General features: G+C 41.2%; 1 protein-coding gene across 9 annotated transcripts in view; it reads right to left on the bottom strand.

Annotated features, from left to right (window-relative positions):
- The window catches only part of MYO1B (myosin IB), a 110,017-nt gene that overhangs the window by 69,550 nt on the left and 15,995 nt on the right, over nt 1–24,472 (bottom strand). For all 9 annotated transcript variants that reach the window (XM_048309242.1, XM_048309246.1, XM_048309245.1 and 6 more), the window contains exon 3: nt 10,999–11,114. In XM_048309242.1, the coding sequence (XP_048165199.1) occupies nt 10,999–11,114 (116 nt within the window). The remainder of the gene's footprint in view (nt 1–10,998; nt 11,115–24,472) is intronic.

Raw genomic sequence — 24,472 nt, 5'->3', positions numbered from 1 at the left:
CATTCCCTTTCTGCACTGAAATATAGAGACTCTCAGTACTTTTACAGAAAACTGAATTAGTTTCTGTACCTAACACAGCATGTGTCTGAAACACAGGGAAGTTCATTTGTCAAATACATGTGTTCAGTTCATGTCAGCTTTGACCAAATTTTACATAAATCTTTTTCTGCAGAACAAGAAATGTTTTGATTATGCTGCTACACCATGAGAATAGCATGCTATCAGTAAACTCCCGCAAAAAACATGAAATTCATCTTGTCTTAGCTGTCTACAAGAACATATTTTCCATCAAAATAAAACAATGCAAAACAATTAGTCCTCATTTTTAAAACACTGGTTTAAAAGGGGTCCTTCTAATTATTCATAGCTATTTCAGAAATACAGGTTAAGTGAGATGCTTAGAAGACAAGACTTTATTATCCAATTAGAGGAACAATGATCATTATAACTTGGCTCTTCCTATACAGGAATATATGATTAAATGCTTTTCTGCTTTTTTTAAATTTATAAATAGGATGTGTCTTTGGGGCTTACAGTGTGTGCTTGTCCCAGTCAATGGCAGAGCACTGATTTGATCCGTTCAAAAATGCCAGTGACTTCTTGATCTCACAAATGAAGCCACAACAGGGCTGTACTGATTGTGGGGTTTTCCTGGGGCAGAGGAGGGCAGAGTGCTGCTCTTATGACTTCACATGAAAAAGTGTTTAGCAAATAGTGTTCCGTTTCTCTGCCTCAAAAAAAAAAAAAATTTCTCCTGCATTGCAAATCAAAAATCCTACTTTTTTGGGGTTTTTTGCATCCTGAAGTCAGAAGGCAGAAATAACTTATTTCCTCCTGACACAGCGACAGCAAGAGATACAGCAAGTCAAGTTTTGGAACCATGCAGGGTTTATTGATACCATGTGTTCATGCAGGGACTTTTCTCACTGCAAATAATTTTATTGCAGAACTATCAGTGCTTTCCAAACAAATTTGTTCTTCTTTGCTAACTCAAGAGAGAAAAATAAATTTATTCCTTTATTCTAAAGTAAAGAAACATGTTCCAGTACTCAGGGAGAGAAAAACAGCAAAGGGAGGTGCATACTCACTGCATAGAAAGGGATACGTTTTAAAAGGTCTCACCTCACAGGACAATAATCCAGCACAACTAAACTCCAGTGTGCAGCACATACCCAAGAGCTACATCATCTCGTGAAAATGAGATTGTGGAATGACTTTATACCTCTGTCTGGTGAGACAGGTAAATAGATGTCAGTCAGGCATTAATGCAACACACTGCAGTGGAATGCAACAGTTTGCCAGCAGAAAAAATGCCAAGCACTCCACCAAATTCATATCACAGTACTGGAGAAATGGAATCACAGAATCATAGGATTGGACTGGAAAGGACTTTAAAGATCATCTCGTTCCAACCCCTGCCATGGGCAGGGACACCTTTGCTAGACCAGGTTGTTTCGAACCCCATCCAGCTTGGCCTTGAACATTTCCACGGATGGGGCATCCACAGCTTCTCTGGGGAACCTGTGCAAGTGCCTCACCATCCTCATAGGAAAGAATTTCTTCCTGATATCCAGTCTAAAACTACCCTCAGCTTGAAGCCAGTTCCCCTTGAACTGTCACTTCATGCTCTTCTCAAAAGTCCCTCTCCACCTTTCTTGTCGGCTCCTTCAGGTACTGGAGGGCCGTAATTAGGACGCCCCAAAGTCTTCTCTTCTCCAGGCAGAACAATCCCAAATCTCTCAGCCTTTCCTCAAAGGAGAGGTGCTGAATCCCTCTGATCATCTGGACTTCTTCCAACAGGCCAATGTCATTCTTGTGCTGAGGACCCCAGAGCTGGATGCAGCACTGCAGGTGGGGCCTCACCAGAGCAGGGTAGGCGGGCAACAGGAGCATTCTCACATCCTCAGAGCTATCTCTAAGCTAAAGTAAGTCGCTAATCACCAGATTTGAAATCCAGGCTCTGGGATCTGTAACAAAGGCTAGAATGCAGCTGCCCACAAGTTTATCAGAGACAAAAGTGACAGAACTGCAAATAAAAATGATTTACTTATCTGGAAAACATCTGAAAGGCAGTATCAACACTATGTAATTACATAGTTATGCTGCTACTCTACTCAGAGGTGTGACTGAATCCTTTTTGAGTTTGCAAGTAACTCTCAAGTTCTCTTAACAAACCAAGTAGTTTGTTAAGAAGTCTTACACAATTTCTGCCTCCCAGCTCTTCTCCAAATAAAGTCCCTGCCATGAACCCCTGGGCAAAATAGGCACTAAAGCTTATCTGAGCTTCTAAGAGCTTGTTAGCTCAGGTACAACATTGAGCTAGCATGTCTATCTAGTCTATTAAATGGCATTTGCTCAAGTTTGTGAATGAGATTTGTGGACATATGTCCAAAATTATCTTTCTATGAATGGTCAAAACAAGAAACAAAAAGCCTCCTTCAGACTGCTCAAACACGAGGCCCCAGTTCAGTTCACGTGTACTATTTCCAGCAAAAATCTACTTGGTTGGAATGCTGATGCTCAAGGAGGATGTCAACTGCACATATTTGTTTTCATCCTCACTAAGAATCATCTTGGGAGTAATTAAGACCAGTTGCAGCTTGAACTCCACAAGGTTTAGCAACTCAAAATCATTTCTGCGGTATGTAAAATGGAAACTGTGTATACAAGAAAAATGCAGATTTAAACTAATTTACTGAAATGACCACAATTAAACTGTCTTTGTAGTTCATACCTTTGTTTGTAAACCCCGGTCCCAGCTCTCTTATCTATTCAAAACACAAGAAAAAGATTATTCAGTGTGCTAGGCTGCAAATATTAAGACTGTATTTCCTGATTCCTAACATGAAAAAGTTTATCCTTAATAACCCAAACTACATTAACCACGATGTACCCGGAGCTGAATAAAACAGAGCCTTTTGCATAATGGTGCCAATAAAAAAAGACTGAATAGGAAATGATCTGCTGCTGACAGTGGTACCACATCTGAAATTTTACTAGAGTTTATTTAAGGCTTTAAACATTAGCCTTGTTTATGCTGTATCGAAAATCACGACAAAGGCTCCTAGCAGAGCAGATGGGCATTTTCTGGTGTGCTCTAAATTGCTTAAAGGAAAAAAAAAAAAAGAAAAAGACAACCATTAAACACAATGAGACACCTCCAATGAAAGGACAACAGCTGTTCCTACTTGCAATTTGAAATCCCAGATCTTAAAGAGAGTACCAGGTTGCCAGTGCAGGAAAGGCATAATGAAAATTCTGGTCCATGTACACACAGTGCTTAAAATGGGATTTGTCTCCTTTTTGACAGGGCCTCTCTACCTGTCCTCACTTTTCAGACTGCATTTAAGAAGCGAAACACAGCAATGTCTCCTTTTTAAGTACAACTCATTATTTTCAGTGTGCAAAAAGTCCCAAAATTCTAATGAAGGGAAAAATGAAGCTATTGAACGTTCTACTTCATGTGACAATGTGAACTAGTTTTTAAAAAATCTCAGTATTTTATGTCCTAAAAATATTAATGGCAAAATATGAATGCTAGACAGAACAATCCAGTTCCAGGAAAGTGAGAGAAATGGGATCTGGCAAAAAAGTTACCATTAGTTTAGACTGCTGAAGCATTTACACACATCCCCAACTATATTAAGGCACTTTAATTTTTTTGCTTTTTTTCTTAATTATCTTTGGTCTAACAATCTAGCCAAGCTCCAAACTTTTCTGTGCTTACAAATAAACACAGACTATAACAAATACACTCACATGCAGAAAAAAAAAGAGAGATCGTCACAGATAACTAAAAACATTTGACTCTACATCCCCAACATGACTGAAGTCAAATGTGAAGTATGTTGTGTACAGGGGTACAAGTAAATATTTGAAAACAGTTCTGAAAACAAAGTTATTTTGTGGAGGCTCTAAGCCAGCAGTTAATTCATGAAGGGTGCTCCAAGATTATTTTCCTTTGTACACCATGACAACAATTATAGAGTTACAGAAGCATCTGGAACAGATCTCAAGTTAAGTGTTTCCCTTACAAACTCACTATGTTTTAAAGGTACCCAAATTCTTGCATTCTTCTTCCTCAAGAAGCCCACTGGGCACACGAGTGTTGGCAAGGACCACACACAACTCTCCAAAGAAGACACTGATGGATCAGCAGGCTCTCCTGGAGCCAGGTGGGTCCAGCCCAGAGAGGGGGGCTCTGGCAGTGGGACTGACAGCACTGCCAGCTGGTGTGGCTGTGGACACTCAAATGTTTGTGAGCCAGCAGAACTGGTGCTTTTGAATACTTTTGTCACGGCAGAATATGCTGCTGCAGCTTCTGAGAGGCCGAGAGATGAGGGAGGGTGAGACCAGAGGCAGCCAGTACTCTCCATCTTCTGAGGTATTTTGGGAGGCAGTTCTGCCTTGATGCTTTTTATATCCCCTGAGGTCTCTATATATACTCCTTCCTAGGCTAGGAAGTGTTCAAATGCCACAAGAGCACAGAAATCCACCCTGTCTCCACACAGACTGTGTGCAAGCAGCCCTGCCAGCCCCAGCCCACCTGTGCAAAGCTCTGCCACTACATGGCATCGTCCGCTCCCATCCTGGACATCCCAAGTCCTGGACACCAACAGGAGGATGACAGTACCAGTGCCATGCAAAAGGAATTTAAAGGGCCTTTTCATTTCTTAATTTAGACAGAGCTACTTAGAGGACCAACGGAAAGGCTCATTCCGCCAAACTCCGGAATCCAGTCTAAATGTCACTCCAGAATAGTCTGAAAATTAAAATAAAGCACAACATTCATATATACGCTGCTTTTTCAGGCTGTTTATGCTTCTTGGGTGTTGGGTGCATTTTTGGAGCTTCCTTACAACCACACATCCTGCCATAAGTCAGGTCCTGTATTATTCTGCATTATTAGAAATTTCATGCAATCTAAAACCAGCAGCGAACAAGCAACTACTGTTCTTGTCAATAAGACTACATCCACCTCTGGAGCACTGGGGCGAGATGGCTGCATTATGTGCTATCCAAACCCACCAAAACAGCCCTGCTCAAATTTCAGGAAAAAGCTAGATTTGTTGTTGTACGTGAGAGAAACCCTGCTTTTTACCCTAAGCTTTCAAACTGGCAAATCAGCTCCAAAATGCTCTTCAGAGGTCAGATGGCCACTTCAATACAGCCACATCACAACTGCCTTCCTCAAAACTCTTTTTTCCTCAGAAGGACTTCTGAGGTCTCCTACCAAGCGTAAAACATAGCAAACTGTGCATCCCATGGTGGGTGTGAGAGAACACTGCAATAGAAGAGGCTCTCTCAGGCATGAAGTCCTTCTGGCACTTGAAGCAAGTGTGGTGCTTCATCCATCCCCTTTTCACCTCTGTGCTTGAGGGACTGACATTCATGGGCACACCACATCCAGCTCTGCCTCTCTACAGAGGTTAAGAGAATAATAAGTCTGACCTCTACCAAAAAAAGACTTCAATGTCCTCTGTAGGGCTCCATCCCCCTCTTCTTTCAATTCACTCCGAGCATGGGTTTAACAATTAGGTACCGACAGTCCTCCCTAATTGCTATTTATGATTTCCACCAGTCATAGATGTTCCCTCCCTGCCCAGTGGTCAGTTTTGCCAACTAACCTCTGAAGTGACCATCTTCTCTCAGCTATAAATCTCTTCTGGAAGCAGCACTCTGCCAAGCCACACAAACAAGTCCAAAGACCAAGTGTCTGGAGAAGTCAGGAATTATTAGGAATAAGAACAAAACATCTGTAAAAAGCAGATACTGCAAGGTGAAGAAGACCACAGTGAAGTGGTTAAAAAAAAAAAAAAAAAACGACAAGAAAAAGAAAATTAAGATTAGGAAAGTATTAACTGAAACGGAAATGTTAAAATAAACATACTGGGGCAATGAAGGACATTTAATTCTGTCACAGGCTCTCATCCCACCATCATCTTCTTCAACAAATAAAGACAGCTACTATGTATCTCACCACTCTGCTAACTATGGGGAAAAGCTTAGTTTTACATACAGGTAGAAACTATCCTTCACAGCTGGGGCTTTATCACACCCTTCAGACAGAAATATTTGCCTTACATCTTAGAGGAAAAGGAGTTACTGAAACCTTGGTGTTCTTGAAGATATCCAATCCTTTAACACCACCAAAAAAAAGAAGAGCCAGAAGCAAAAATACAACTTCTATATTCTGCATTTACATTGGCTCAAAACTTGGAAACAGCAAATTGTATCCATTGTCAGAGTAACTGCAGATATCCACAGGATAATTATTTATCCCAATAATTATCTACATGACAATAGTTGAAATGAGGAACATTAATAAGTTCCTCACTATTGCATTTTAACAGGTATATTGATATATTTGTGCTCGTATTCTCTATAAAGGCAAGCTGGTTTTCTGCAGTTGCCTGCGGAAATTTAAGCCTAAGTTTGAAAGCTTTACATGAAAAACCATTCAGAAAACTTCACAAATGTCGGGTTTAAAAGAATTCATAACAAGTGAATAGAATATATTGCAAATTGCCTAAGTAGAATTCAATAGGTGTCTGATAAAAGCCACCTCTGGATTTTTACTGCTGCTCTAAAAACTTCAGTGCATAGTCAAAAAAATGCACAGGGACTGAACTCTTATTTGAATGCAGCTGGCCATTAGCAGTTACAGCTGCCACTTTTACTTTGTCCCTCAACCTAAAATAATCTGTAATTCTTCTAGAGCAAGCAGGTAAGGCATCTCAGAACATCAAGAGGAGCAAAAAGCCACGTGCCACCTTCCCTGCCAGGGACAGAGAGCTGCTAGTAGCCAGGAGACAAGGTTAAAACAGGAAACACAAGAAAGCACCTACTCTCCAACCCCTTCATGCAAATCTGGTTCTGGTACATGGCTCAACAAAAAGTGATACAGCACAACAGTTACAAATACATGGGATGATAATCTATTTGATTTCCCATTGCATTCACTTCAAAGATGCCAGCAGCTGCTTTTGCCACTGGTGAAAACCAATGTAAAAAAACAAGATAGACAGCTTGGTTTGCTCTCATGACTAGCTCAGCCACAAGGTAAGCAAAGCAGCAATTACATCAACTGAGAGAGCAGAACAGAAGTGTAAGGACTGCACAAATCAAGCAGCAAACTGTTTGAACACTGAAATGTCATATTCTGCCAAGTCAGAGACAAGTTTGATCCTGCCTTGCAGATAAAGACAAAACCAGCAAGATTACCAACATTAAAACAAAAACAACAAGCCAACAATTAAAAAGCTTGGTAAATTTCCTATTACATCTATGCAAATAGCCACAGACTATGAAAACAAGCATTCCAGGAGACCTAAAAAATAACACTTTTATTACATGGTGCCACAACAGCAGTAGCACAGTAGTGTACTCAGAGAGGAATGAACTATTAAAATAAAACCTCTTGGATCAAATTTTATCAGCTAGAACACTATCCAAAATCACGTGACCAGCAATTCAGTTTGGCTGCCCATTCAAAGTGTGACTGTGGTCCTACTCTAGTTTCCAGAGATCATTTAAAAAAATAAACAGAAAAACAAACCCTGTCCCAGCCCTGCAATTAAGTATGAACTGGCGACACTGAAAGCATCAGTCACTCGCACAGACGCTCTTGAGGAAACACAGAACAGAGGACGAGGTGTTCCCTCCCTCCTCTTTCAGATTAGGGCTAAGAAAACACCTGAACAGATTTTTCACTTCCTAAAGTGTTTCCTCTAGTTACCATATACAGCAGGAAATCTCCAGGTAGGGATTTCCTTCATGTCATTATAAACTTCTGTCTCTTTTTCCTTCTGTTTTCCTGTGCTCACCAGGCCTGCTCTTTAACTGGGACAGCTGGCATTCTCAAGCACAGCCTCCCTACCCATCACACTGAGGCACACACAAGTACCTCCAGCCTAGACAGAAGGTCACACAAAACTCCTGGAAAATAAATAAAACCTGATTTACGTTCTCCAGGAGCTCCCACATGGAGCCATACCTGTGGGAACATCCCATGGCAGATTGCTCTAGAGATGCTGACACTTAAATCCTGGGCTTCCCAAACTTGAACGTTCTCTCCAAAACTGCAGACTTCGGGAGAATGTGAGCTGTCACACCAACAGGAGATGGAAGAGTTTTGGTGCCATACTGACCTGGTTTCTGTAGGAATCTCAAAGCAAACCACTGCTAGAAATTTTTTTTAATTAGTGCTTGGGTTTTTCTAGCTGGCACTAGTACCAAAGTTATATTATTTGTAAAAAAGAGAAGTTGAAATAAGAAACACGCTATATCTAATTGTTCTAGACACACTTTCTAGGCTGGATGCATTAGTTCCCTTCTAAACAGTCAAGAATTTTACTTTGCTCAGGATCACACAAGAGGAGCCAAAAGTCTTTCCCAAGTGGTGCAGTGGGTTTACCCACAATCAATTCTTCTGAAGAGGCCATGGCTCAACAGAGATTTACACATCAAAGAAAACTAAGTATGTACATTTCTACAAATCAATGGGAGGTTTCTTACCCTCGAGGCAGAACAAATGCCACAAACTGCAATTTGTCTCATGGCATCTCTTCATTAAAGTTCCGGAGCAGCTAAAAAAAAAGGCACCTTGAAGATTGCAAGGTCTCTGGGGAAGTGCAGCAACCTCCCTAGACATGCCTGAACCCTGCTTTTAGCAGTGGCCTAAGGCTGCCAGGGCAGTCAACCCTAGAATTAGCTGCAAGCTCCAAGGATGGGATGATGCCAAGGATGGGATGATGCTCCATCCCAAACCCAGTTCTTAGTCCATCCTGACCAGGGGGGTAGGCAAGCACAGAGTTGGTGAACAGCCCAGGCTCGGCTCCTGCAGGACTATGTGGCCACCCTGCAAGCTCAACTCATGATCTATTAACCAGCATTCAAGGACCAGCTCCAGGTTTGCAGAGTGGACAACTGGACTGGCACAAATCATTTGGTACAACACAAGGCACTGCACATTAAAGGGGATGAAAAGTTGTTTAGGCTTGCCAGAGATGGCATAAGGCAGCCTTCATAGCACTTATTTAATACACCTACAATACCTTCCAAATATTTCTTAAAGATGGTGAGAAGTCTACCAATTTTAGCAGAGCCAAAAGTGACTCTTCTTGATTCTGCAATTCCCATAAGCCTCTAGAGACAGCTGGGAAGGGAAGCAAGGTCACCATAAACTAAGATCATTTTATATTTATACGGTTTGGAAATGCTGTATCAGTAACAGAAACCACAGCAAAGATTATTTCCTAATCCTTTATTCTTATTTTGTCCACTTAGCAAGAGTCAGAAGACAAAATTCTCACACAGAAGCAATACAAAATAAAGAAAATTTGTGAAGAGATCATATCTGTCCAAAACAATTTAGGCTCACACTTTACTTGACTTGGGACTCTATCCAAACTTGCAAGGAAAATCTATTACTATCATGCAGTTGAGACCTCCTGACAAAAGTTAAAAGTCAATATTTTCTCACTTCAGTCTCCTCCTCTAAAGTGGATTTCTAGTGTTTGGGCTCCCAAAGTCCTTGCTGTGAGGTGGGAAACTGACCATACAATTATTGTCCTTTGTGATGAATGATGTTTATGAAATACTTTTGTACCAAGTTAAGACTCTCATAATACACACAAGAATGACTGTTGACCATTTCTGTTCTGGAAAGCCATCTCTCAAGAGAGACAGAAAAATGTGGAAATCAATATATTACTATGTAATTGATTCAAGGTGTAACCAAGTACATATACTGACTTTCAGAATGTCAAGACAAACTTTAACTCACAGATTTTATTTTCAAAATACTCCATCATTTGACAGCAAATTTTATGCAGCTGAACAAAATTAGCAGAGCAGAAAATTCTTTTAGCAAGGAACTGTGTCAATTTAGCTAGCAATTGTGCTTGCTAAACAAAACTGTGAAGAAAGAAAACCTGAACATAGCCAGAGTTCAGAACCAAGAGGCCCAAGAACTACCAGAAGGTTAGTTGATCTGATTATTGGGCTGTTTGCATTTCAAGCAATGCATCTGGGAGAGTGACAGATGAAATGTTAAGGCAAAAAATTAATCAGAACCAAATAACTTCCAGAAAACTTTCTAAGCATAATTTTCATTTAACCTAAAAGTTAACACTGAAAGAAGATGCATAAATGTATGGCCCTGTTTAGACACTTATCCAGCCACTGATTGCTCAAGTCAGTCTCCTGAATTTGTGGCTGTAGAGTCAGGTGCAGCTTCACAACCAGCTGGAAACTCTTCTCCTTCCCAGCATCACACTGAGGGGAGGAACAGCTGGCTTTAGCCTCACCACTACGACTGGCAAGATAAAATGGTTACTGCAACATGCAGACCTTGAAGACCACACACCTTACTCTCAGCCACACCACCCACACCTGCAAACAGAACCTTGTCCTATTATTCATCCTATTTTAGTTTTAAAATTTGCATTATGCATTTATGGTGCTCTGGCTGTCCTCTATGAATGGGCTCATCTCTACCCAGCACAGAGAAGACCAAGATTTAATTTTCCTACAGTTACCATTCAGACATATCCAACACATTTCCGCATTTATCATGAGAGGGGTTCTTTTTCTTCATTGCACAAAGATAAATTCAGAGTTTCAGATATCAAAAGCAACACTCTATGATTCAAACATATTTAACACCTCGAGGCTTCCAGGAGGCAGTCTGGACTTTGAAAGAAACAGATTTCCTTGAAAACAGACTGCTTATTTTACAGTGCTGTAATACTCGCTACTGCTAACAATTAGGGGAAATGTTCTGAAATGCACATACCAGGGCCTAAGTGCATGAAAGAGTAACTCATTTTAACTTCCCTTTAAAATATGGATGAGCTAATAAAAATTCATTTTGGGGGAGTGGTGGTGTGATTTTCATTTTGGTTGCTTCAATCAACAGATCTTTTGAGGAGAGAGACAGCTGGTACCATCTGTTCCTGGACAAAATGAAAACTAAAATGTCTTTGCTGTACTTACATGTGAGGACTGAGTTCATAAAAGTTTCGGTTTCTGTATTCTTCCACTTTCTCTGGAGTATAAATGGGTAGAGATCTGTAGGGGTTAATTGATATCACCACACTGCCAATGTACGTCTGTTGAAAGAAAAGAGAAAATTATTGTGGATTTTTCTTTTTAACATACTTTTGCTGCTTATACACTATTTGCCTATTTAATACTTATGTGAAAAAAACAAACAAAAAAGCCTAATTGTAGCAATGAATAAATATGTTCATACATTTTGAAACACCTTTTAGATACTCTCTGTTGGGTACCAAGTACCTATTTCTGCATAACCGAAAGCCTCTTATGAACATTTTCTAGAAGAAAGCCCCATCGTACTATATTTCTGTGACTAATTCAGCTGGGGGAGGGAAAGGCAAAAGGACACAGATGTTCACGAAGAACTGACTCCATCTGCATGGCAAATGTCACACGAGCTTTGCTGCAGCCCTTGGGCACTCACACCAAAAGGCTGGCATTGGACTGTGCCCCTCTACCCAAGGAGGAGCTTTACGTCACCTTGTCAAAGTCTCAGGCACAGAAGAAACCTGAAGGTGAACAGCCTCTGGCAGGTTTCTGTCAAAGGAGAGATTTAGTGCCAGGGTTCAAGCCAGACAAAGTCCTACCATGGTTCCTCAGCAGACGTGAAGTGCAATTTTTATTTCCAGATTCTAAACATGCTCACCACCACCCTTGGAAAGCAAAGGGAGAAATGTGCTGTTTTACTCGGCTAGATCCCATGCACTGCTGGCCTGAAGGAAGACCAATTCTGTACACCATGACTACCATGTCTGCTCATGACACAACTAACTTGAATTCCTTCAGCCTATTGCCAGATATCCCACAGCTTTCGGTGCCTCCCTCCAGCTCCAAGGGCTGCAATCAAACACACTGAGTGGCAAAAAATGCCAAAGCCCCATTCCATCCTGCCTGCAGATACTGACCAAAGATTAAAAAAAACCCAAGTGTTTGGTATCTCTTTCCACAACTGTGATATCAATAAATAACACTTGATGGAACATGGTTTTTCAGTAACCACTGCTCCCTAGGAGGTGTAAATGCTCTACACAAAAGCTGCAGGTTCCAAATACTTAGATTAAATTTGCAGTAACTACGGAAGAAAAAAATAGTTTTTTTTTAATGTGCTATGGTTCTAAAGGGTTTCTGTGCAGTGATATCTCAGCACCTGACAATCACTATTTGAGTTTTTCCCCACAATATTTCTTAGAGAAAAGTACTGTAATTTGCACTTTTAAATGGAAGGAGAGATATGAGGAGGACAAGCTACTGACAAACATGTTCAGTAGAGCATCAAATTACAGCCAGAACTGCAGTAACAAATGAAAAATATTAATTGCTGCAACCCTTCCATATCTAACTTTCATGTCTAAAGCAATTTCCTGCTAAATGCTACTAAATATGGTCCTAAGCGAGGAGAGGAATATTTCTAATTTTCCATTGCACACATACACACAGGCAAGCTGTGAACTCACGTGGCATTTTCTGTCCCAAACAGAGTGGAATAAACCAGACTGCAGTGATAAAACAAGTGGCATGAGGTCTCCAGAGACTTTCACAGTTCATCCTTGTAGTGTTTCCCACTCCCGGGATGGATCAGAAGCAGCCACTGCTGACAATTCACCGTACAACAGCCGCCACAATGGAACACAGTACTTCACTAACTGGGCTCAAGACTCACCATTTCTAAGCAACACACACTTCCTCCTCTCCCTTCAACTGGCCAGAAACCTCCTGTAAAACATTTGCCCCCATGCATTCGAGCCCAGTACAGAGCCAATACCCCCAGACAGGCTGGTTGCACCCCAAAAGCCCATGCCCAGTGCTGTGAGGGGGAGTGGGGTTGCACCCCGGCAGAGGGACAGCTCCAACCTGCCCTGCACCACAATCCAGAGGGAAGTGCCCCCAACCATTCAGATGTTGAGATCAACCCAAAATAATTGAGAGTTTTGCTTCTTTCAAGCACACACCGCAGTGTGTGCTTATGTACATGTTCTTCAAATAAAGAAAAAATTGTTCTAGTTTTGTGGTCATCCTCCCCCCACAGAGGAAAGCATTTTCCAACTATGTATAATCTCTTTGGCTGAACAAGATGAAAATGCTAAAATTGCCTTTCTACAGTGTTTACTTTGCTCTCTCTCAGCACATGCGGCCTTGGCAATTTGCAAGTCTACAGATTCCTGGCAAGAATAACAGATGCCCAAGAGTAAGAAGCTTTCTAGTCTTCCCAAGTGCATGGATACCCCAATTAGGACTCTTCTCTGATAAAACATTAATAAATTGTTTCCTGCTAAATCTGAAGAATTTGCAAGTTCAGCCTGTTGTGAAACCAGTGTTGCAAAGTATCAGCAGGAGGGAGATGAAGGCCAAATCTTGAACATTGTATTTTGAAACATGAATTCTTTGGAACACAAAGAGTTGTCCCTATTCTGCTACCATAATAGCATACAATTTAATTGCTAAGTTCCTTGAAGTACCCTGGGACATCAAGATAAAGATGATTGAAAGTGAAAACCTTGATTTTTAATTTTGAATACAGGCATTTAAATGAGATTTATTTAGAACCATGTCTTCATAGCTAAGTACTGCTTAGAAAATGTATTTTGGGAATTCAAGTCAGCTCTTTACTGTCAGACACGAGCAAATACGGACCATTTCCTAAAATACTAATATTTCAAAAGGTCAAATGGCTATATTGAAACAAAGACATACTCCAATCCATTTTAAACACCAAGCCAAAGTGTGCCAAGAAGTCATTGGGTTTGTTGCAAAGCTGCTTACAAGAACTAATACATTTCCTCTTCTGAAAATGCCAATCTCTCAATCTCTCAAAGCTGATGCCTAATAGCTACTTGCTACTGGTGGTCTGTGAGATTCCACATAACAGGGATAAACAGATCCGGAAAATAGCTTTCCCACATAACATCTGTCTTCCCACCAGAACTCTATTATAAACAAACAAAATAAATGGCTTAAATCCTTGAGCGAGCGACAAGCACAGAAACATTCCAGTGCTGAAAGCAGAACGCCCAAGAGTAGTGGGAGACCATACCACAGCACCCCAGGGATGAAAGAGATTCTTGAATTTCCCTGCTTAAGGACAAAAATGAAACCCCAGAAGAGTGGCCTCATGATGATGGATGCACAGAATATAGTCAGGAGGTTTGATGTTTGATTTCTTTCTTGGTTTGACACGGTCTTGTTACGCAAGTTTGGATGAGATCTGCTGTATCCTCAAGTTTTGCTAACTAGACTGTTGATAACACTCCTTCCTCCCAATTCCTCTGTTGTTGCAACTCACAAAGGCAAATTCTGTGTTTGCCCAGAGCACAAAGTAAAAGGACTCTCACTCATCGTTTGTCAGTGCATCTCTCATGTAGCGTGGCGACACTGTAAGGGGCAAAAACATCAGCTTCAGAACAGAGCATTCAAATTTCTATCAGCTTAAATGACAACACATTCTGCATTCTCCACCAAAACAACACATAAAGCTCATTTATGTTCAGTTCAGGGGTTAACACCTCAAGCAGGAAGAAAATTCCAAATTCCAATTCAACTACAGACACTGTTAATGTTTGTTACACATCACCTCTAAATACTGGTTGAGATGCAATGACCAAGACCCTTTGACGTCCCACTTTCTCCCCCTAGTACTGGAAGCCAATGTAACCACTTGTGGCAAGATACTAGTGCTACTTCAAGTTTGTAGGCACCATGCAAGGCATTCTGAGCCTTCTAACCCAAGCAGACTGGCTTAAGAAAAAGCCTCAAATAACAAGTTGATGAGGCTTTTGCTGCTTGTGAGAAATGTACAGGCAGCAGCCTCTTCCCAGTCAAGGGCTAGGGAAAGTCATTGCTATAAACTAGACATTTTCAGCTGAGAGGTTGCAGAAACCTTACAGTGAGCCCAGTGAAAGGTCCCCAAACACCTCTGCAGCCAGGGCGCACAAGCACTGCAGTGAAATCTGATGCACAAGATAGAGGCAGTGCAGGCCAACCCAAGAAGCAGATCCTTTAAAAGACCACTAGTACAACTTATGGGAGAATATTTCACACCCTGGGATACAGTATATTAATAAAGCTATTTTTCCTCCTGTCAAAGTTAGACTTGCAATGCCCCAAGGGCCAGAAGAGAGAAGACTGCATCTGCAGAAGCCTGGGAACAAGACTGACAACAGCTGAGGCTGCAGCACAGAAGTTGTACAGCTGGGGCTGTCAAAAAGCCTGCTCCGTATCCTTAAAAGCTTTTCTGGATCTGTGGCAATCTCTGCAAAGCAACCTTCTGCAGAGTTTAAAATCATTAAACATCTACACAGATCTGCTGCAAGCCTTCTGGAATTGTATCCTACATCCCTTTCATCAGCTCTGCTAAAAACAAACCCACTGCTTCTTACCTCTTGTAGCCTCTTACAGCCCAGAGAAGTTGCTGCTGCACACAAGTCAGTTCTGCTGTAAAATGCCCCAAGCACTAATGTACCTGGCAAGTGCACTGAATTCCCAGGGGCCAACAAGGTTTCTCTCTATTTATTTGTTAAACTTTGGAGCACAGAAACAGAAAACAAAGAAATTTTAGTAAAATAAGATTGCTAGTGTATATTCTTCCATTTATGCGGGCCAATTTTAATACTCCAGATATATATAATGCACATTCCTTTAGTAATGGCTATGCTCAAGTAATCATTTGGTTCCTACAACTTTGAAGTGTTTCAGATCATGCCACCAAAACTATTCATTGAAATGAGAGCTAAAAAAGGAAGATCAAAGAAAAGTGTGACTAGATTTTATTGGAATTAATCCAAAACCAAAGCTTGCCCAGCACTATTTTCATTGTGGTAGGGGAGGGCTGTGTTTTGGTTTTGCAGGGTTTTTTTTTAACGTGACACATGAAAATTATATTTCTAATATAATATTCATTTTCCTTTGTATTTGCCTGACCTACTGCAGTTCTAGATCTTGCCAATTCATAAGCACATGTGCCGCTGCATGTTCAGAACAGCTGAGGCCAAGGAGATGGCAGAGGAAGCCTGTACTTACACGTTCTAAGTTTTTTGAGCTGTCTCAATCTCAAACAGAGCCTGGCAAATTTAAAACTGCAACTTCACTCTATAATGAATTTTCCCATTTTAATAAACCTTACCAGCTACTATTACCTGAACAACGATGTTGTGCACTCAAATTTGTTTTACATTGTGGTTGGCCACAACAAAACAGTTAAATGCACTGTGCCTCTGGTCCATTGTGTTTTTTCAGGTTGGAAACACAAAGTTGCAAGAGATGATGTTTGAAAAGAGTAAGGAAAAGAGTAACATCAAGAGTAAAAGCAAAACCACCTGAGCCCGTTGCTTTTCTGGGGCTTTGGTTTACTGTATTCCTGTGTACGGCAACGGAGGTGTTTGTATTCCTTGGTGGAGAGGGATGGGCTGGGTACTTGAAAAAGACAAACAAATAAACAAACAAACGAGGATTTCATCCTGTAACACTCCAGGGTTTGCCGGTGCCGTTTCACACATACAAAATAAACTCTACCTGTGATCCAAGCTGAGCAGCTGCACTTCAGGTTGAGGCAGTACTGGGCTAAAGCTGCTTGTGCTTCAGTGAGCTGGGAGCTTGAGCAGAGAAAGATATCACTGGATTTCTGAACAAACACAGCCTATTCTCCATGATGATGAAAACTCTCTTGCTCAAGCCCACCTTCCCAGAAACAGACTTTTAGTCCCAGAAACATAGTGGACAAAGTCTGTATGTTGTAATAGAAAAATACCCCATCCTGGTAAGCTACTCTGTGTGCTTAATGCAGTTATTAACCAGGATGGGCAGCCTTGTAAAACCTGGACGGGACAGTAAAGGCTGTAAAAAAACTACTCAGAAGAACAGTGGATGAGTTCCTGAAACTGAGAAGGGAAAAACATTCAAGGAAAATAAGAAACTGAGGAGACAAAATAACAGTCCTGTACCAAGTACATTGATGGCTGATATAAGAAAACAAAGCTCAGACAGGTCACACAAAGGCAGAAGCCTACATCCATATCCCAGAGCAAACACTCACAACACAGGCAACCTATGTCAAAGAGGATAACCACACTGCTAAAATAATCTTCTATATGGGTTTGATCCTGCAAGCCACTGTGCAAGCAGCAGCAGTCTGGACAAGCTGTGGGCAACCCACAGTGGCCAGGATCAAGCCCTTAACAACACTGCAACCTGTTTGAGATCCTAGCCCTGAAGTAAGAGCAGATCATTTGCCAGGGAAAGACACCCATACAGCAAGTTGGAGCGAGTACTTGAGTGGATGCATGAGCACAGATTATCAGGTTTCTCTTCTGAGTTTCTTGAGGGCACAGAAATCTCTGCCCTGCTCAGTGAACTTTGCTGCTAACCTCAATATCATTATGACATACTTGGGTGCTCCTATTAATGAAGCAGACTAATCCTCTCTACTGGTCTCCTCTCTGGCTACATTGGGATGATTTATACAAACAGTTTCTACACACCATGCAAATATAGGCAAAACCTGTAAATACATGATGAGGAAGTCAACCCAAAGGTGACAAGAGAAATTTTCAAGACAGCATTTAAACACCCCCGAACATCAGTGCTTGCCCACTTTTCAAATGATAAAGACTTGTTTTCACAAGCAAACAGGAGCTGAAGAGTGGATAGGTCTGTGCCAATAAACCATTGGTGAAAACATTACCAAGAGCATTCACTCAAAAATGTTCCATTATTTCTGTACAAATAAAATGTGAGGGGAGAGAAGGGAAACCTTCTGCCATGTTGCATCCAAGGCTAACCTGTGCTCTTCAGGGGGAAAGCCATGTTTTTACAGCATTTTGACACTTTTGCTTCTATTTCTGTCATTTGTTGATCTTTCATTAATCTTCCTTTTGTGTTTTAGTTTCATATAACATACACTGAAACCAACAATAAATGCCCCAAATGTCATCATCACCTTAGTGAAGAAATGCATAGTATTTTGAGGCAAAGCCAATACCATAACTGGAGGCATTTCCTACACTTTCTCCTCTCTTTTTTCAAAGCATCACATCAGAGGCAAAATAAAGAAAGGGTGTGTAGGGGAGGAGAAGACCCCTACATACATCCCACCAAATGCATACAGTTTTCTGTGATCCTTATTATTGTTTTCTTACTCCTTCATGCAAATACCGCATGCAGCCCTACAAACAGTGCCTCAAACACGAGGCTCTGCATCCTGGGAGCCGTACAAAAAGGAAAGGAAACAAAGCACTGCCTTGAGATAAATAACTCTCCTCCCACTAAGCACTTCAAGGTAAAAAGCAGCCAACCTGCTGCCTCTGAGAATCTTTACTCCTGACTCTGGGCAAGTTATAAAGTTTGTTTTGCCAGAGCAGGCTGATGTGAAGGGCCAGAGGACCCACAGGATTTTTATCTAGATAACAAGCAAAACAAGATTTGCAGGGAGGCAGAATACTTCTTAGGCCACAAGCTATCACAGCAAAAGATGTGCCTTGGGCACACAAGCCTTTCTTCATATCTGAAGAAGCAGCAGGCTTGAAAGTCTTAGCCTGTGGCAGCTGCAACAATATTATTACTACAACCCAGTAGCTTCCCTCAAAGGGCAAAACTGTTGAGGCACTGATGGGAAAATTGCTCAAATTGACACAGGCATTCCCCAAGAGAGGAAGAGAAGGAGATGGGAAGAAACTCAGGTCCCCTGGGCTCCCATCACAGGCGAATGGATGGCTGCTCTGATCCAGCTCTCAAATCACCCTGCCTTTAAGAAGCTGGTCAGCCACCGCACCTGCCACTCCTCGAACTCCCAAAGGAAGACCAGAGCCCAGGCTGGATTCGCTGGATAAACTCAAGTAAATACATGAAAGTACAAGAGAGCAGGGTCAGATCTGGCAGGAGGAAAGACTCTTCTGCGTGTTGCTGCAGGAGCAGCAAAGCACAGTGCTGCTACCAGCCAGCACACGCACAGCTACGGCATACCCAAAAACCACAGGGGACAACAACCCTCACCAAAACCCAACAAAGGACCCCACCTGGCCTCAACAACAACATTTTAAAGGTGAACATGACCATGGTGGCATCAGGAGGTAATGAAATTGAGAATAAAATTGAACTTCAGCAATCACTCAGTTACTACTACCACACAGATTTTCCCAGCAAGCTGCATTTGTGTATCCCAATACCACAAGCCTCTCTTCTTCACAGCAGCAATGGGATGGTCACACAAGGCTGATGCAAACCAGAACAACTGGCCTCATTCACATAATTCTGTTCCCTACCCTGTTCTTGCAAACGTAGCATCTGGAATACCAGGTATGAGTGCAGCAGGAACAAAGCCACTGTGCTTGACAGCAATTCAGTGAAGTCCTAAATAATCTAAGGTAGCTGAAAATGGGATGAATCAATAGTATAGACAGACACCATGCAGTAAAGGCAAGTCAAAACCAAAAAGGCTAACCCTAAAATATTAAAGCAATAGAGATTAACAGGCAGCAGCTCAGTCTACAAAACGAGCACACCACAATGGCCATGCCATCAGAAGGCAGCCACGACGATGGTACCTCAAACAGATAAAACAGAGTTATTACCCTGGAATTACAAATATTTAATGTTTCAGTGATAAAACAACAAATGTTCAGTAACATAAGACTGCTGCTGCCCAAAGCAGCCCACAAACTCCACGCACCAGAAAATACAAATTAAACGCTGACATCAGAGAAAGATTGTTTTGTTGTAAGAACAAAAAGCAAACAAACATTTTCTTGTAAGGAACAAAATGTTGACCTCTGCAAATTTGGGAAGACTTCAAGAAACAACATAGCTGTGGGGAAAAATGTGCAGGGCAGCAGAATAAAGCCGTATCTGACCTCTAAAGGCTGACTCCTGTGAGTCTACACAGCTCCACTCCTCTCCAGACTCCTCACACCTCCCTTGACACTTCCACATGCCTCACAAAGCAACAAACCCAGTATAAAAATAAGTTTCAGACCAGTACAAATACTACATTTTATCCAAAATCTCTACCATTCACAAGTCACTGTAAATGCATATATAGACAGATGCCCCCTCCCATTTGTCAGTATCCCAAACTACAAAAGAAAAATAATTGCTGAGCTGGATTGGGCGAGCATATTTCAGCCAACTTAGAAAAAAAACCAAAACTTTAAGAGGGGGAGTTCAACAGAACAAGTCAAAATTTCATCAATCACACACAAACTGGACTTTATGAATGTATTTAAAGTTTTCCATGTGGTCTGCAGGTCACACATTTTAACCGCACAAACTGCTCCCTGAAACCTTCAAATAATCAACATTGTGGGATTCTTTCCTACTTGCTAATGCATTGCCCATGAGCCACATTTTACTTTGTAAAGTTAACGAAAGACTCCCACAGGCTTTTGTTACCAACAGTTACAGAAAAGAACTTTTGTGGAAGAGCGATGAAAATTTTATCAATGTAAAGTTTAAGAGTTGAAAAAACAATATAATAAACAATTACAGCTTTCTAATGAGATTTTTCTTGGTCAGACATACCTCAGACATTTCCAGACATGACTAAACTTTAAGATTCCCATTTCCAATTAACACGTGTGTTACCCAACAAACCCTGCCCGCCCCCCCCCCCCCCAAGCCACTCAGCATGAGATTACTGCAGAATCTGATGGTCTTTAGCAGAATATTTGGCCTAACTCCAGCTCCACCAGCCTTCATGCTTATTTTTATAGGCACAGCCTCCAGCTTCACACTCTAGTGTGTAACACAACACCCAAGTCTATTAAACTTTCCACCAAATACACATAAAATTGAACAACAGGTAATCAAGCCACAGTCTGTTCCCTCAGTCTTACGAGGGAACTCATTGCCCTGCTTGCACCACAGCATGAAACTTTGCCCAATGTTCTTGAAAGGCTTACAGTGAACGTGCCTGGCATGATACAAAAGGACCATCAGAGGATCCAGATCTAAATGCTTTTGCAAAGGGAGCTCTTATGGAGAAGATCTAGAGTTTCAAAGGGGCCAATGGAGCTGGCACCTGGATCTCCAACATCAAATATTCAGCATCAAACATAACAACTGTGAAAGAGACTAGAAAAGGCAAAAAAATCTTCTAGTGGAATGAGCCCAACTATCTTGTCATCTTTGGCTGTGGGGAGGGGAGAGGTTTGGCATTGTTCACTGATGGCTCGATCTGACTCTCACATTTCACAGAATCACAGAAGAGTTTGAGTTGGAAGGAATATTTAAAGGTCTGTAGTCCAATCCCCTCTGCAATGAGCAGGGACATCTCCAACTAGACCAGGTTGCTCATAGCTCAACCCCATGCTGACCTTCAATGTTTCTGGGGATGGGGCACCTATCACCTTTCTGGACAACCTGTTAGAGTGTTTCACTATCCACATCATAAAAAATTTTCTTGCTTATTATCTAGTCTAAATTTACTCTCTTTTAGTTTCAAACCAGTATTCCTCATCCTATCACAACAGGCTTTACTAAAAAGTTTGTGCCCACTTCTCTCGTAAGCCCCCTTTGTGCGTTTACCTACCCAAGACTGGCAAACAATCGTGCAGCATCCAGCCAACCTTACAGCACCTTCAAAGCTATCCATGTTAAAGGTCTCATTCCTCACAACAAACCCTTCCAAAGGTTATAACTGCAACTCCCTTTTAAAACTAACATATGTAGCGCAGACACAGCCTTCAGACTGCAGGAAACAGCTTAGAAACCCATGTTGGGCAAGACTGGCTTGCTGCAGCTTGACTTGGTTCTTTAAACTTGGACACAACTTCTGGTAATGCCTGCAGTGGAGCACTGACGTGAGGGCTGAACTTCAGCCCACGGCTGAGCCATTAAAGAATAAATCCATTCCTAGTGCCCTCTGGAAGGATCCTGAGAGGTCAATTTCTGTATGTAGCTTGTCAGAGCAGCAGAAATCTGCAGTCTTGGTTAAGCACCACCAGCAGCTCTTTAATAGTGAAATTTGGTTTCCCCAGAATGCAAACTACAGATTTTACATGGTAAAACAAGCCCTGCTTCCAGGTGTAACAGAGGCTTCACTGTCCTTATCAGAGTCTAAAAGCAGAAATGCAAAGTGTAGTTGCCATGAGTGAGAAGAGAGTTGGTGGCAACAAGGAGAAAGTAGAGAAGAGTTTGTACTTGAAAATTAATGTGGTTGTTACACTGAGCGCCATTCCAACTGTTACTGTGTTACAAGTTTTCTAAAATATGCAACAGAGGCATGAAAATTTGCAATGCAGCAAAACTCAACTGATATGGAGAGGAGACAATACTCTCAAGTGATTTGGTAAATAAAACCATGCAGCATCACAAGCCAAGTAACTTGCATACTTGGTAGCAGCATGTGGCACAGGCATAAACATCCCTTTTTTCCACCATAGTATGTAATGAATGTTTTAATACTTGCAAAGATCTGCAACATTTGGCCTTCATATTGTGATTTCACACACAGAGCTTGTAAGACCTTAAAAAAACAGGTCTTCCCACCTGCAAGCCAAAGAATCCTACATTGCTAGGGAAAAGTGACACCTGGTATCACCTACCAAAGCACACAATACAGATAATTACATTGCACATCAGTGCCAGGTGCAATAGAATCAGAAACTGGGGGAAATACATCACTGTCTCCCTCTCAAAGAACTGTGCGTTTAAACACATGTTGTCAGCTAGCTCATAACAGCAGATAAAAACAAAACAGAATACTCATTTGCCATTCAAACCAACTTCTTTCAAGAAAAAACATCCAGTCTGAATTAAGCAGAAACATGTAATTAAATACTTTGCAATCCATAGTAGTTACAGAAAACAAGAAAAGAAAAAAGAAACCAAAAAATCCCCTTGAGAAATCCACTCCCTTAAGATTTATAGCAATCCTTCACAAGAAACTGCGTAGTCCAGGGTGCCCTCACAGAACAGGTTTGTATCTTTAATGCTCTAAATAAAACTTTCAACTATGACCCAAAGATTGGGCTGCATGGTACTGCCTTCTTTAATCTCCAGGCAAATAGCTCTCTTCCCTTTTCCTTCATTCTTTCTTAAGTGGAATGAGATGTTTCGGTATCACCCACTGTTACTGTAGCCATTAGGAACAGAGTATTAACCCCAAAACTGATGTGGAACATGTTAAGTATACAAGCCACTGACTGGAAAAAAACCCCTCTGAATCCCAGGAGCAGCAGCCACTGCAGTTGTTGAAAATGAAGGATTTGCCAGAAGCAGGATGAAAGAGCAGAAAAGAGAAGTCTGATATCAACCTGCCCGTATCAACGTCCAAGGCTTATTATCCACAGGGAACAGAACACATCGTCAAGGAACAAGGAAAATTTAAGACACAAAGTTTTGCAAATGTAACTCTCAAGGGTATAAGGAAAGCTGAAAAAAAAAAGTGATATTTTTCTTAATCATTGTGGAAAAAAATGTTTCCACAAATATACATTGTTTTGGTTTCTTCCTCAACAAGGTTTTCATGGATACTGAGAGTCCTTGTCTTAATTTAATTTCCTCTTTAATTTAAATTGTCAGCACAACCTGAAGGACAAATAAGTGGAGATGACACAACAGCAGTTACAAGCAACTGTGTATTACCAACCTAATGTCTCCAGAAAAGGGAGCAGGCCTGGTTGAGCAGGAAAATTGAGATGTGACAGACAATGAATAGCAGAGGTACAAAAGCACAGACTATAACTAAGGGATAGAAGAAGCAAACAAAAACAGCACAGATCCTTCCATACCTTCTCCCTTCCATTCTCCAGTATAATGAAACCATGATAGTCCAAATGCTTAGCAAGAATGAAAAATATAATCACACTAAAAATTAAAAATGGGGGGGAAGACTAAATTATAATAAAGTACAGAAGACTTATTTGATTGTAGTAAGCTGCAGACACAATTGCTTGCAGATCATAGCTATACTTTGCCTTTAATATTGAGGCTCACCAGCAGCCTTGGCAAGTCTCTACAAACCATTAAGTTCACACAGCCTAAGCAGTATAACAGATACAATACTGTGCACATTTTAGCAAAAGTGGAACGAAGAGATGAAGCAGGAAATAAAAGGCTTAACCGGAATCACAATTTGCTTCTTTATTCCCTGCCTGTTTCAACTGCCAGTTCACAACATCTCTCCTGTTGATCATCACTCAGAGATTAATATGCCTGAAGACTTTGATTATTTCCACACATATCCAAGCTCACTGTATCTAGTTTAAAATCCAACCATTTTAATAAACACAATGCTTTTGCAAATCAAAGATAGCAGGCAACATTTAAGTCAGCCTTGGCATATTCCAAGCATGTTTTGTTCCTACTTCAGCCCGCTCTAACGTCCTGGAAGAGCCTTCCCTGTAAGTGAATTATTTATAACTGCAAATGCCCTCTGAAAACAGGAGCATCGAAGTTACTGTCAGCAGCAGTTCTGGAACTGGTC

The sequence above is a fragment of the Corvus hawaiiensis genome, chromosome 7 (assembly GCF_020740725.1).
Source record: "Corvus hawaiiensis isolate bCorHaw1 chromosome 7, bCorHaw1.pri.cur, whole genome shotgun sequence".
In the NCBI taxonomy this organism is placed as follows: Eukaryota; Metazoa; Chordata; class Aves; order Passeriformes; family Corvidae; genus Corvus; species Corvus hawaiiensis.
This window is presented reverse-complemented; position numbering and strand designations above follow the sequence as displayed.